The sequence below is a fragment of the Salvelinus fontinalis genome, chromosome 13, assembly GCF_029448725.1.
Source record: "Salvelinus fontinalis isolate EN_2023a chromosome 13, ASM2944872v1, whole genome shotgun sequence".
Taxonomy (NCBI): domain Eukaryota; kingdom Metazoa; phylum Chordata; class Actinopteri; order Salmoniformes; family Salmonidae; genus Salvelinus; species Salvelinus fontinalis.
Window position 1 is genome coordinate 16,750,350 of NC_074677.1, and position 12,636 is coordinate 16,762,985.

Consider the following 12,636-nt stretch of genomic DNA (forward strand, 5'->3'; position numbering starts at 1 on the left):
TCCAGCGTCTCAGAGTATAAGGGCTGATCTAGGATCAGGGGCCAGATTCACAAAACACTACTTACGAAAAAAAAAAGAAGTCCATAAGATATTGTGCAATTCCTCAAAATGTTCTTAGGAATTCATAGTTTTCTGAAGAACTTCGTAAATATCTTTCCTAAGAACTATCCTCCTTTGTGGCATTGACATTAGCGACATGCTTGAAACCAATAACTAAGCTTATGTGAAAGGGATGATAGGATTTGGCCCATTATAATAAAGTTTTAATATTTCCATTTCATTACATTTATTCATCTGCTTTATGTCTCGAGAATTTTTGTTGTTGTTGTTGGCTCGCAAACCCTTTATACACAAAAACAAACTTTTTCACACATTATAGCCATCAGACTAGCTATATCAAAACAAAAATGGATAATCAAGGAAAGCGCAAAAAAAAACATCAGCAAACAAGAGCTTGAAGTGATGGTGAAGGAAATAGCAGCCAGGAAAAGGTTGCTGTTGGGGAGACTCGAAAAACTGCAAAAACTTTTGGTCACTGCAGAGACCAAAAGACAGGATGGCGAGAGTGCCCAAGTCTGTCTCTACCGTCGGGGGTATAGCAAGGGACAGTGGTCCGACATCAAGTCGGCTGCTAAGAAGGGAGTTGAAGCAGCCGGGAGGGGGGGGGGGGTAGGTAGCAACCATTCATGTGGACCAGCTGGAGGAGAAGGTTTTGTCCATGATAGGAGAGGCGGTGGTAGAGGGACTGCGTGACCGGTAAGATAGATAGCTAGCTAACGCATAACGACATTAGCCAACATAGTTAACAACATTAACGTTAGCTAAGTTAGCCAAGTTCTTCTTGGCAAATTAACGAGCTAACGCTAGCTATTTAATACTTCTAGAATATTGTTAATTATTATTGTTAATTTAAATGTCCGCTGGTCAACTGTGTCTGTGGCAGTGGCGCAAGAAAACATTCATGGTTACAAAAGTATCCAGTTGTCACAAGACAAGGATTTAGCTGTCCGAAAGTTGAGTACATTTTCAAGAAGATCCTAAAACATTATTTTCAAGAATTCCATTTCTTTTTAATTTTATTCTTAGGAAGAAACTTACAAACATTTCCAATAACTTTATTGAGGAATAGCAACTTTGCTTAACTTTCTTCATAAGTCTATACTTAAGGAGAAAATGGCAGTTAAGTAGAAATGTATTCCAAAGAAGGTTTTGTGAATCTGGGCCCAGGGTCCCCCTGTCCATGAAATCTTATCAATTTTGATCTAAGAGGCAAAACTGATCCTAAATCAGCGCTCCTACTCTGAGAAGCGTTATACATACGGCCACTGGTCTCCTTGTGATGGTAGAGGGACTTACGTGGCACGCAGGAGCCAAATTTGTCAGGGAATTCGGATATCAGGTCATCGTTGATTCTGTCTTTCATTGGTCCAAGGATTATGACGGGTCTGGCGTAATTAACTGTAAGATAAAATGTGTCAATCGACTAATTTACAGACATAATAGGTTATAACTGTGCACTGAGCATTAGTCTCCACAGTAAATGTGGGCAAGCAATTTCACTACAACACCCACGCTATATCTGAGCAAGCCAATGCGTACTAGTGCCAGAGAGGTTTCCATGTCTAGAGACTCAACAAGCGATTACTTCCTGTAAATAACTAGTACAGAAGAACTTTCCAGAATCTTCCTCGCAGGAGTTACAGGAAGTAATCAATTGTTTTGTCTCATTTTTAAAACCTCTGTGGTGCTTGTACACACTGGCGTGCATGGATATAGCGTGACAATGTGCAAGCAGCTAATGTTTACTGACTGAAATTGCATTATAAAGGACCACTCTGGTAAAAGATTGGAAGAGTACTCACTCTCTTGTCGAATGACAGGCTCATAGGAGAGAATCATGTCCTCTTGACTCCCTGGTGACATAAAACAGTTACTAAAATAGTTACTATAAAACAGAAAAGTTACTAAAACGGACATTACATGCATGTTCATGCTTATTCTCTTGACCAAGTGTCCCAAGACAGGAGCAATGTCAATCTGGATGAATATAGAAGTGATTAGAAGCATTCAATGAAAACGCTCAATGTAAATTGTGCCATACAAAAAAAGGGATTGAGACTGATTGTGGCCGAAGAGTAGTGACACAACACCCAACAGAAGGCAAGAAAGTTTATACTGCTTTCAAAGTAAATTGTGACTGTCTAGTGCACTATGCAAACAGCCTTTTCAAGTATCCGTATAATCCCAAACAAACACAAACACCGAGGTTATTTTCCCTCGCCTGCAGTAATGACCAGTGGATGCGTTTTCATTCAGAGTTTGGGTTGGGAGATGTGTCAAGTTATATTGCTTCATTGTACTATTTGGTCGATACATTTGAATATTATGAGGGCAAATAATTTTCTCTCGTCAAACGATTGTCAATATAGGCCTAATTTAATTTAGGTCATGACTGTAGCTCTCGGGAGGATGATCACATTGTGTGCTTGTCTCAAAACCTTCCCATTCTCTTTGCCAGGATTAATTTAACCTTCTACTATAACACAATATTTGTCCTGCTTTAGTTTCAACGCTTCAGCATAACATCTATAAAATCTATATGAAGTGTTATCTGGCAACTCACAGTAAAGGTACAGCTGTATCTAATTGGTTCTGCTTTTTGAGTGCATGCTAAGTAGATTTGTATTTTATCGATTTTTTTACTCCAGATACAAACAACAATTTACGGATGCACACAAATAATGGCTACATCTCATCTGGCCAGACCCGCATGTTCACACCCCCATCCCTAGTGGCTGCATTATGGTTTGCCACTTGGCCTTAAATTGTACCAATTTTGCCCATGCAATTGCAATAATAAATCATTAGATATTTCCATTATGTTAATGATTGATTGATTTCCATTTTTTTTGTATAAGTTGATTGGTTAGTATGTGCAAGAAAGTACCAACATGATTTTATTCTGCATCTATTTGTATTCTGATCCAAGGATAGGGATTAAACACAGCAAGATAATAGTTATATAAAAAAGAGGAGAAAGCTAACATTACAAAAGATGGGTGTCCATTAATGTTGCAGTAAAACAAAACCTTTAACCCTTTACACTCATGGGATTTGGCTCATGGATAGTGCTAAATTGACATGTTTCTTACAGAATTCCATATGAAAAGCATATGCATAACAATGGTATCAATGGAAAAGTAACCGTTTGAAGATAACGGGAAAATGTGTGCACAGTTCCTAAGCAATTTCAATACACTTATGACTTAAAGAATCTTCAACTCGAAGGTACTTTTCTGAGCTCTCCTATCTGTGCCGTTGAGGAACTAGAGCAAGCACACTTGTAGTTGTAGTTGTTTCATCCCCATCACACAATTACTGTTGTTGTTTACGCAATCTAAAAACGGTCCATTTTATAAATCACAATCTCGGTCAGGTGTGCTTGTTCTATTACCAACATGACTAGCTAAGTAATAAGTTAGGCTTTCACAAAGCAATTCAGAAAAACAGATTGTCATTTTGGTGCGCATAGAAAGGAGTCATTCAGAGCAACCCAGGTTATGACGCCATGTCATCTTGTAACTGTACATCAAACATAGTGATCATAAACGTTGACACTGTATATGACATGAGATTTATGATTTGGAGATGTGAAGTGCACATGTTTGGCTTGCTTGTATGACATCAAAGCAGTATTTATTATTATCCTCAATGTCTCACCTTTCAAAATACATCGAATGATCTTCATTTACAGCATTTTCCTCACTCAACAAAATATTTTCAAAAGTTGCCCAATTAGCGGGAGGGATGGGAGCAACTTCTTGTTGCGCTGTGCTCAAGTTCAGAACAGCTGTCAGTCAAAACCCATACAGCCTTGTGAAAGCACAGAGCCAGAGCTCTGATGTCATGTATAGCATATTACTGTACAGCCACCACGTTCCAATTTAGGTGCTTATTAGCAGGGGTTAGAACCGGTTCAGGGAACAGAACCGAAAACCTTTTAAATTTGGGGGGGGGGGGGACAGAAACGGAACCAGGAACGAAAGTGATCCATACTGTTCTGGAATGGAACCGTTATTTTAAAAGGATGGGAACAGGATAATAACGTTATTTTACGTTCCAGGCATTTTTATTCTAGTCCCACAAAAAAACGTAACAAAGTGCCTATGCAAAGCCGTCACTCTATCACTTATAAATCTATTACAGTGTCTGCCTGCATGCTGACATTTTTTTTGCCAGTGTGTGTATGTGTGTTTAGGCTACCTGCCCCTCCCCCCTCAGAAACATAGGCTACTGTACTGATGTTTTAATGAAATAGCTAAAGAAGAACGGATTAAGTTTTTCAATGCTATGTAGGTAAGGATACTATAGGCCTAGTTATCACATTTCGGTTGGATTTATTAACTACAAAAAGCTAAGACGTGTTTTTAATTCAGGTGCCGCTCTGCACACACAAACTTGTTAGCTAGCTAGCTCAAAGGACATTCAAAGTTCCCCCATAGAAGCCATTCCTCTTAGGTATAATTCTGTGGACCTAATTCAGATAATACATGTCATAACAAGATGCCCAGAGCTTTAAGCCTCCTCTTCAACCATCACTTGCTCTCTCCCCACCCGCCAAATTTCAGTTGCATCTTGCGCCATAAGCTACACTTGTCTTTCCATCACGCATGTGAACAACTAGCTTGCCTGCTGTATTCGCACTGATTGGTGAAGTAATTTAATGAGCTAAATGTAAAAAACGGTTGATTTCATAGGTTAAAAAAGGAACAGAATGGAACGATATAAACCGGTACTTTTTGGGGATTTGAACCGGTTCAGAATTTTATTTTGCTGGTTGGAACAGTGAAACAGAACAAAAACAAATGGTGGTTCTGTTCATAATTTTGGTTCCAACACCTGCTTATTAGTGCCCAAATATGCAATTTTGAACCAGTATATGGGTACGAGTGTAAAGGGCTAAAAGACTACCGTAGCTAGAAGAAATGGGAGGCAAGAGCACCTTTCCCTTCCACTTTGCACCTCATATTTTCATGGGATTCAACAATGCATCAAAATAGAGGAAGATCATGGATCATAGATTACAGCGAACATTCAAAATTTACTATGTGAAATAATTAAAAGGCACAAATATACACAGCATTGACAGTACAAACACCTCAGCATGCTGGCCTAAAAATAGGTGATCACATTCAGCTGCCCAAGAGTACACCCAAACAGCTGTGTCTGTTATAGAAAGAGACTATGAACAGACTAGTTACATGATAAAAACGCAAAATGTATTTCCAGACAACTGAAACACTTTTTTTATGTCTTTCTTTTTTGTGACTTGCAAACAATGTCAGAGTTAGGATGGGAGGTGACAGAAATCAAGACAACCTGGACCCAAACTGAGAGGTCATACTGAAGCATGCAAACAGGCTATCAAAATGAGTCAATAAGGGAACAAAAAAATAAAGAGGGAGGAAACAAACACAAAGTCAAAAGAGAAATGTGTTGGGGGGAGGGGAGTGTTGCTTGACTGTACAGACAGGACCATTCCTCAACCAACTTACTCAGCGTCTTCGTCCCATACCCGTCGTCACCTATTCCTGGGATGTCCTACATGGCCGTCCCAAGAGAGCAAAGACAAGGAGACAGGGCAGGGATAGCCAGAAAGGTGGAAGGAAGAGGTAAGTGGCATTAAAGAGGGGAAGCTGTGAAATCCTGAAAGGCAAGATTAGTTAGCCGAGCTCAGATCATCTGTCTCAGTTCAGACACAAGACGACCAGCCTGAACCGGTCATAACCAGTCATAAACTGTATTTAAAAGAAAATTAGAAGTCATATCAGATAACGGGGGACTATTGGACCACTTTGTGATAGATGATGGCCGGGGTAGTTTTTGAGGAACCACAGTGTTGATCTTGATCTGAGCACCCAGACACCATCACTGCACCAGAGCCAACAGAGAGAGAAAAAAGAAAGAAAGATAGGAGGGGGACCTCCATGAAAACCCTATCCCTGCACACGTCTCCACAACCTATATGTCACCTATATGTACCTGTGTCGGTGTGTGTACCTGTGTCAGTGTGTGTTCAAGCCTACTTACGTTCTGAATCACTGCCATCCTGCTCACCCAACTCCTTGTTCTTGTAGAATGGGAACTTTCGTGTAAAGATGAAGTTGTTTTTACGCTTGTCATTGAATGACTGTGGAGGAAAGAAAGCATGGGGTGGGGCAAACAGGGAGCTCTAATTGTTGTCATATTCATGCTGACAAACCAACGAGCTGCAATATGTGGGACATGAAGAAATTTTGGCGTGGTCACCAGAAATGGACTACAGGACTGACATCACAGTACTGACATTACACTAGATGATTCATCCATCAGAGCAGGGTTGAATTATAACCGAATCATATATAAATATGTTGCTTTAGCTAATACAAATTATCATGAATTAATCATGACATTTCACAAATCTCTCATTTAGTTTTACAAATGTGATTTGTAATAGGCTGTTCGATGATAACACTGTCAAAATGACTCAATGTGTGATAGAAAAGAACTACACAGTAATAATTTGCCATCATTTACTTCATGTGCACAATTGCACCCAAGACATTCTCAAACACTTGAAAATAAAACGAAATAACAGAACACGTGTCAAACACACAGATAAATGCCGATATGTGGTATGCCATGCAGCAAAGACGTTAACAGAATCATGCTATGACATTAGGAACATGGCTGTGACACAAATGATGTCCAACAATCATGCAGGTTAGAACTTCAGGAGGTGGAGGGATGAGATCCCATGCCATGGCTGAAAGAAATCAGGTCATTGTTGCCTAAAACTATATATTTAGATAGGCTTGTGAAGGTATAAAATCCTAAATTAACAAACATATAAAGAATTATGATACGATTGATCATATGTTGTGTGTGTTAAATTACAAACAAACAAAATTAAAGGAGAGCAGTTGTGCATAGCGCTGTTTGAGAAGCTAGGAGGCGGCGTGGAGGACAAAGAAGGAATTGCAGTTGTGATGTTTATTTGTGACGAATACTCATTTACATGCATGTGCTTCATAAATCCAATTCTAAAGGTATAATCGTTAAACCAGCAATGATCACCGAAACTGGTTCAATACCAGCCTTAACTACGTACACTTCTGTTCAAAAGTTTGGGTTCACTTAGAAATGTGTCCATTAAAATAACATCAAATTGATCAGAAATACAGTGTAGACATTGTTCATGTTGTAAATGACTATTGTAGCTGGAAACGGCAGATTTTTTTATGGAATATCTACGTAAGCGTACGGAGGCCCATTATCAGCAACCATCACTCCTGTGTTCCAATGCACATTGTGTTAGCTAATCCAAGTTTATCATTTTAAAAGGCCAATTGATCATTAGAAAACCCTTTTGCAATTATGTTAGCACAGCTGAAAACTGTTGTGCTTATTAAATAAGCAATTAAAACTGGCCTTCTTTAGACTAGTTGAGTATCTTGATCATCAGCATTTGTGGGTTTAATTACAGGCTCAAAATGTCCAGAAACAAAGAATAAACTCATCAGTCTATTCTTGTTCTGAGAAATAAAGACTATTCAATTTGAGAAATTGTCAAGAAACTGAAGACGCCGTTCTGTGTACTACTCACAGAACAGAACAGCGCAAACTGGCTCTAACCAGAATACAAAGAGGAGTGGGAGGCCCGGTGCACAATGGCGCAAGAGGACAAGTACATTAGTGTCTAGTTTGAGAAACAGACGCTTCACAAGTCCTCAACTGGCAGCTTCATTAAATAGTACCCGCAAAACACCAGTCTTAACATCAACAGTGAAGAGGCGACTCTGGGATGCTGGCCTTCTAGGCAGAGATTCAAAGAAAAAGCCATATCTGTCACGACTTCTGCCGAAGTCGTTGCCTCTCCTTGTTCGGGCGGTGTTCGGCGGTCGACGTCACCGGTCTTCTAGCCATCATCGATCCATTTTTCATTTTCCATTGGTTTTGTCTTGTCTTCCCACACACCTGTTTTCAATCCCATCCATTACCTCTTGTGAATTTAACCCTCTGTTTCCCCTCATGTCTTTGTCAGAGATTGTTTCTTGTTAGTATTGTTTTTTATGTGTATAGGTGCGCGACGGGTCTTCGTACCCATATTTGTTTAAGTTCGTTTCTTATTAGTGTTATGGAGCATGTATTTGGACATTCATTAAAAGACTCCATTTTACACTCCGTTTGACTCTCCTGCGCCTGACTTCCCTGCCACCTATACACACGACTCTGACAATATCTCAGACTGGCCAATAAAAAGAAAAGATTATGATGGGAAAAAGAACACAGACACTGGACAGAGGAACTCCGTCTAGAAGGCCAGCATCCCGGAGTCGCCTCTTCACTGTTGACGTTGAGACTGGTGTTTGCGGGTACTATTTAATGAAGCTGCCAATTGAGGACTTGTGAGGCATCTGTTTCTCAAATTTTATTGGTCACATACACATGTTTAGCAGATGTTATTACAGGTGTAGCAAAATGTTCATATACTATAGCAACCTTAGTTCAACACCTGGAGACCTAATCAAGAGATGTTAGCCTATTGGGGAGGCTAAAATGGGTATAGTTCAGCTATAATTCCAGGGGAAGTTGAGTATCTCTTTACTGGAAGCTTAGGGACATTATTTTAGCTATAACCGTGAAAAAAGTCAGTACAACTTTTCAATATTTTTGAGAAATGTGAAGAGAGGCATCCATTAAACATTTAAATACATTTGTATGATCTAACCCTCCAAAACCTTTTGGAACCTGTTTTAAAAAGAGTGCAGCGAATACAACACAAAATCTACTCGTTACTTGTAACATAGGCAGGCAAAAACACTGATGAACATGGCCAAATGTCCTGCTGTTATGTCCAAAATGGACAAAGAGTTTGAAGGATGTATGGTGATTTGGCTTCTGCAGAGGTTGGCCCAGGGACCGATATGACATTAAAGGAAAAAATAGCCTCTAATGCTTCACAAAAAAATCTAATTATACAATGTGCAATGTTTATTTAGGGTAAGGGCTATGAGGTAAAGCTGTCAGGGAGAAGGTGCTGCCTGCAGAGATGTGATGTCTTTGCCACTCAGGCAGAGAGACCTCGGGCTAATGCTTTAGATGAACACAAATTACTATCACAACTTCTCCTAATGCGAGGGGAAATCTGAGAAACCTGACGTGCAATCTGAAAGTTGCTCTTGATAACGTTACACATCCACATTTCACATGTATTAAGAAAAAAACAAAGGTTTAGAGGTTTAAAAGCTACTTTCTCTACTTCATATCACAAAGGAATGTAATTGATATATGGGTTTCCAACCACTTCCATTTCAGAAAATGTCTTCCTTCAAAAGTTAAGTTGGCTTGCCAGTCCTTAGTATAAGATCTTAGCACTTACCACTTTGGAATCGATGGTTCCAGGTTTGGCATTGAACTTCACTGTCTTTAGTCGAGCTCGTTCTTTCCTCTCAACCCTGCCAGTACCAGGACAGAGACACATGCACAAAAACAGTCATGCTACAGTGGGTTTTCCATTTCTCCAACGCTATCTGCTGGAATTGATTTGTTAAAAAAAAATGTTTGTGCTTGTCATATTTGTGTGGCTTCACTCAGTTGTCATATGCAGGTGCAGCAGCTCCCCCTGGTCTACCAGGTGCAGCAGCTCCCCCTGGTCCAGCAGGTGCAGCAGCTCCCCCTGGTCCAGCAGGTGCAGCAGCTCCCCCTGGTCTACCAGGTGCAGCAGCACCCCCTGGTCTACCAAACCTATTGCACCTCTTGAGATGGGTTAAATGCTGTAGGCTTGGATACAGTAGACCTGTATAATCTCTCACATGAAGCCTAATTTAAAAATAGCTGGTGTAGAATTATGTTTTTCTTGAAGTAAAATGATACAACAAATGTTAATTTTGTTGCGGGAACAGGAATGAAGAAACGTTTTCTTTCAGCCACTCTCAGGCAAATTTTCCAAAAAGGTAGGGACGTAGAGTCCACTCTCCCCCAGAAGCTAACCTTTTGGTTAAGCACTTTGAAGTTTAGTTTAGCAAATCCACCACTTACCTCCTCTTGCTGGGGATGACTCCCATCTCTTCGCTGTCCCCATCAGGGGTCACCCTCCGAGCCTGCCACCATTCATCGTCTGAGGCGTTGATGACGTGGAGGATGTCCCCATACCTGAAGCTGAGGCCCTGGCTAGGGAGTCCACTGTCTTTAGCCTTTTCATAGTCGAACAGTGCCCTGTGAGGGAGTCAGAGGGAGACATGCTACTATAGGAAAATGAAATGCCATCTATTCAGGATGACTTTAACTAAGTCCAAAAGAGACCCACCTGACATAAAGGGAGCGTTTCTGATTGGTTCGGAGGGATCCGGACCCAGAGCTCATGCTATGGTTCATCATCTGTTCCCGCAGATCATGGATTTTGGCCTCGAAACGCCCGTACTCTGCAAGTGAAAGACAACAACACCCAGGATTACAATAATGTTCTGTTTACACTCAATGTAGACTGCTCTACATTGCAAAGGAAAGAGAGGAGAATCTGTTCAGAACAGTAACCTAGGTTGGCCCTGGTCAAAAGTAGTGCACTGTGTAGGGAATGGGGTGCCATTTAGGATGCATCCCTAAAGGATTATTTACATTTACATTTAAGTCATTTAGCAGACGCTCTTATCCAGAGCGACTTACAAATTGGAAAGTTCATACATATTCATCCTGGTCCCCCCGTGGGAATTGAACCCTGGTCCCCCCGTGGGAATTGAACCCACAACCCTGGCGTTGCAAGCGCCATGCTCTACCAACTGAGCCACACGGGACCATTATGGTGACATTTAATGTGCATCAGTAAACATTGAGAGAGAAACAAATTAAAATGCTTACATTTCAAATGGACAGAACCAATGTTTTCAACTTCTTTATATTGATTGATGATGCATGTACAATATGTATTACCATGTAAAATACACCATATATACAAAAGTATGTGGACACCCCTTCAAATGAGTGGAATCGGCTATTTCAGCCACACCTGTGCTGACAGGTGTATAAAATCAAGCACACAGCCATGCAATCTCCATAGACAAACATTGGCAGTAGAATGGCCTTACTGAAGACCTCTGTGACTTTCAATGTGGCACTGTCATAGGATGCAACATTTCCAACAAGTCAGTTCGTCAAATTTCTGCCCTGCTAGAGCTGCCCCGGTCAACTGGAAGTGCTGTTATTGTGAAGTAGAAATGTCTAGGAGCAACAACAACTCAGCCGCGAAGTGATAGGCCACACAAGTTCACCGAACAGGACCGCAGAGTGATGAAGTGCGTAAAAATCGCCTGTCTTCGGTTGCAACACTCACTACCGAGTTCCATACTGTCTCTGGAAGCAACGTCAGGAGCTTCATGAAATGGGTTTCCATGGCCGAGCAGCTGCACAAAAGCCTAAGATCACCATGTGCAATGCCAAGCGTCGGCTGGAGTGGTGTAAAGCTCGCCGCCATTGGACTCTGGAGCAGTGAAAACAAGTTCTCTGGAGTGATGAATTACGCTTTATCATCTGGCAGTCCGACGGACGAATCTGGGTTTTGGCGGTTGCCAGGAGAAGGCTACCTGCCACAATGCATAGTGCCAACTGTAAAGTGGTCTGGTTGAGGAGGAATAATGGTCTGGAGCTGTTTTTCATGGTTCAGGCTAGGCCCCTTAGTTCAGTGAAGGGAAATCTTAAAGCTACAGCATACAATGACATTCTAGACGATTCTGTGCTTCCAACTTTGTGGCAACAGTTTGGGGAAGGCCCTTTCCTGTTTCAGCATGACAATGCCCCCTGTGCACAAAGTGAAATCTATAAAATGGTTTGTCGAGATCGGTGTGGAAGAACTTGACTGGCCTGCACAGAGCCCTGACCTCAAGCCCATTGAACACCTTTGGGATGAATTGGAATGCCGACTGCGAGCCAGGCCTAATCTCCAAACATCAGTGCCCGACCTCACGAATGCTCTTGTGGCTGAATGTTTCTCTCGGTTTTGGATTGTTGCAGGGGGATAGGACAGAGAACAGGGTCGATAATGGAGGTCCTTTTGGCTCCGGGGGTACAGATCCCCTAGGTACAGATGTAGGATCAACTTCCCCTCCCCAAATCATAACATTAAACTATTAGTGGGGAAAATGCCAAACTGACCCAAGATCAGCATCTAGGGCGCAATTGAAGTTAAAAGGCAATGTTTGTGTGTTCCCGGATACTGCATTGAAGGTAAATGCTGCATATGTCAGCTCAATCTGAAATGACCTTTACATTTAAATTGCGCTATAGAGCAGATCTTCCTCTGTCCGGATTGAATCTAGCCTTAGGGAAACTTCCCCCTACACCTTCCTATTGAGTGAACACTCTGATTACAGCTCTGAGACTCCCCTTCCCTCCACCACAGCCTATTCAAGGTGACATATTCTCGGCATACAACAAGCAGACAATGTTGGACACTGTCCAAAGGGAACATACAGTACAGAAAGCTCAGATAGTTCTCCTAAATTTTGCTCTTAGAACTGCTGTGAGGCCCCTTGCATTCCCATCCAAACCAAATGTCCACAAAAACCTTCAGAAATCTTCTTCTCATGAACTGTAAATCAGATT

The 12,636-nt window shown here is 41.3% G+C and overlaps 1 protein-coding gene across 22 annotated transcripts in view; it reads right to left on the reverse strand.

Moving 5' to 3' along the window:
• The window catches only part of LOC129868173 (disks large homolog 2), a 282,679-nt gene that overhangs the window by 7,080 nt on the left and 262,963 nt on the right, over nt 1-12,636 (reverse strand). For 16 of the 22 annotated variants that reach the window (XM_055941883.1, XM_055941891.1, XM_055941884.1 and 13 more), the window contains 6 exons: nt 10,349-10,463; nt 10,081-10,257; nt 9,422-9,497; nt 6,091-6,190; nt 1,863-1,913; nt 1,357-1,458 (listed from right to left, as the gene is read on the reverse strand). In XM_055941883.1, coding sequence (XP_055797858.1) covers nt 1,357-1,458; nt 1,863-1,913; nt 6,091-6,190; nt 9,422-9,497; nt 10,081-10,257; nt 10,349-10,463 — 621 coding nt within the window. Of the gene's footprint in view, nt 1-1,356; nt 1,459-1,862; nt 1,914-5,555; nt 5,602-6,090; nt 6,987-9,421; nt 9,498-10,080; nt 10,258-10,348; nt 10,464-12,636 lie in introns of those variants that run through there. The other 6 variants (XM_055941885.1, XM_055941901.1, XM_055941886.1 and 3 more) reach the window with 3 other exon arrangements.